The sequence below is a fragment of the Dryobates pubescens genome, chromosome 42 (genome assembly GCF_014839835.1).
Source record: "Dryobates pubescens isolate bDryPub1 chromosome 42, bDryPub1.pri, whole genome shotgun sequence".
NCBI lineage: Eukaryota > Metazoa > Chordata > Aves > Piciformes > Picidae > Dryobates > Dryobates pubescens.
The window spans coordinates 1,564,751-1,567,118 of record NC_071653.1 but is presented as its reverse complement, the minus strand read 5'-3'; the positions used below and the strand labels follow the sequence as shown (position 1 = coordinate 1,567,118).

The window sequence follows — 2,368 nt, the reverse complement described above, 5'->3', positions numbered from 1 at the left end:
AAGGAGGACAAAAGCTCTTCAGTTCCATCCTGTAAGCTGCAGAGAGCAGAGCTGGGGAAGGAGAAGGCTTCACCCCAAGCCCCTCTGCCTTTCTCTGTTCCCTTCACTGTCTCTGCAGCACTGCAGGCCTGCTCCCTGTTGCTCCACCTCTCCATGGGACTCTCATTCCCTGGGATTGGGCTGTTGGTCACTTTCTGTTCTGACACCAGAGGAATCTTCATGGCAATTCTGGGTCCCTGCTGCAGTTGAAGCTGTGATGAACTCTACCATGGGTTGGTAGTGATGGGACTTAGCTGAAACAATCCTCATGCAGCTGAGGGAGGAAGGTTGCAATAAGGCTGAGGAAAGTGTGCCCTAACTTGTCATTGCCTTTCCCTTCTTGGACAGGTCTCCATGGCCACAGGCAGCAGATGGCCAACAGCAGCTCCATCACCCACTTCCTCCTCCTGCCATTCCCAGGCACAACACAGCTGCAGCTCCTGCACTTCTGCCTCTTCCTGGCCATCTACCTGGCTGCCCTGCTGGGCAATGGCCTCATCATCACCACCATAGCCTGGGACCACCACCTCCACACCCCCATGTACTTCTTCCTCCTCAACCTCTCCCTCCTTGACATGGGTACCATCTCCACCACTGTTCCCAAATCCATGGACAATTCCCTGAGGGACACCAGGGACATCTCCTATGCAGGATGTGCTCTCCAGGTCTTCTTTTTCATATTCCTAATGTCAGTAGAGTATTTTCTCCTCACCACCATGTCCTACGATCGCTACGTTGCCATCTGCAGACTCCTGCACTATGAGACCCTCCTGGGCAGCAGAGTTTGTCTCCACCTGGCAGCAGCTGCCTGGGCCTCTGGCGCTCTCAATGCTGTGCTGTACACAGCCGATACATTTTCCCTACCCCTGTGCCAGGGCAATGCTCTGGACCAGTTCTTCTGTGAAGTGCCCCAGATCCTCAAGCTCTCCTGCTCCACATCCTACCTCAGGGAACTTTGGCTTCTTGTGGTAGGTTCCTCTTTATTCTTTTTCTGCTTTGTGTTCATTGTGGTGTCCTATGTGCAGATCTTCAGGGCATTGCTGAGGATCCCCTCTCAGCAGGGACGCCACAAAGCCTTTGCCACCTGCCTCCCTCACCTGGCTGTGGTCTCCCTCTTTCTCAGCACTGCCTTCTTTGCCAACCTCAAACCCTCCTCCATCTCCTCCCCATCCCTAGATGTGGTAGTGTCAGTTCTGTACTCAGTGGTGCCTCCAGCAGTGAACCCTTTCATTTACAGCCTGAGGAACCAGGAGCTCAAGGCTGCCCTGAGCCAACTGATCCCTGGATGCCTTCAGAAGCAATAACCTCTTTGTCTTCTCCTGCAGAGCAGTTCTGAGGTCACTCAGTGCAGGCCCAGCCTGGCTGCTCGAGTTCTGGCTGCTGCTGGTGGTGTTTCCCTTGTGAGAATGTTGTTCCCACACAAATGTCTTTCTTCAGACCATTTCTGGTTCAGTGTTGTCCTGTCTGCTGTGACCCAGAGGCTGCAGACATGAGCAGCTGTGCTCCCTCTGTGTTCAACACAATAAAGGATCCTGCAGAGAGTTGTTTCTCTGAGTTCCTTCCTCCGAGGCTTCTGTGGAGCTGCAGGGCAGTGCCTGTGTGCAGAGGTGGAGGGGCAGAGTCCCAGCACAGCAGCAGTGCCAGGCAGCCTCAGAGCTTGGGCTGTCCTCCGCTGCTCTTTCTGCCTTTCCACCCTCTCCTGCTGAGCCTCTGTGCTGGGGCAAGGCCTGAGTGCTCTGGCAGCTTGGGCACTGTGCTGCTGTGTGGCAGTGCTGGGACTGCAGGCAGGGAGAGGCCAGGGCTGCTTGTGGGAGAGAGCTGTGCTCCAGAGCAGCACTGCCATCAGAACAGGAGTTCTCCTCATGCCTTTGAACCCCAACCCCTTCTCATAACAGACTGCACCTACTCAGAGTTCAAACTGGTTTCCCTGACCCGCTTCTACTAGACTCTCAGTCTTAATATTGTCCCTTTAACCCCTCCCAGTACAGATGTGGCCTCATCCCAGTCCAAGCTAGCACATATTGACTTCTCCCCCTACAGTCTGGATCCCTTCCTCTACAGTCAACCCACCACAGTCCTATCACAGCACAGAATGTATCCCCTGGCTCCCTTCCCAGTACCATCTGCATCCATTCCAGTACAAACTGCACACCCTCATGCCCTCCCAGTACAGTCTGGGCCCTGTCCCAGTGCAAACAGGATCCCTTTCATCCCTCCAGGTACATATTAGTCATTGTCTCAATAAAAACTTGATCCCCTTATGCCCTCCCAGTAGATGCTGGACCCTGTTCCAGTACAAGCTGCATTCTCTGACCACAGTCTAGGACAT

The 2,368-nt window shown here is 54.2% G+C and overlaps 1 protein-coding gene across 1 annotated transcript; it reads left to right on the top strand.

Annotated features, from left to right (window-relative positions):
- Positions 1–647: 647 nt before the first annotated feature.
- LOC128899284 (olfactory receptor 14J1-like) lies at positions 648–1,313 on the top strand (the record flags this gene model as incomplete). Its single annotated transcript, XM_054177667.1, has 1 exon — positions 648–1,313. A coding segment is annotated over exon 1 (666 nt), but the record flags the coding sequence as incomplete, so codon positions are not given.
- Positions 1,314–2,368: the final 1,055 nt, after the last annotated feature.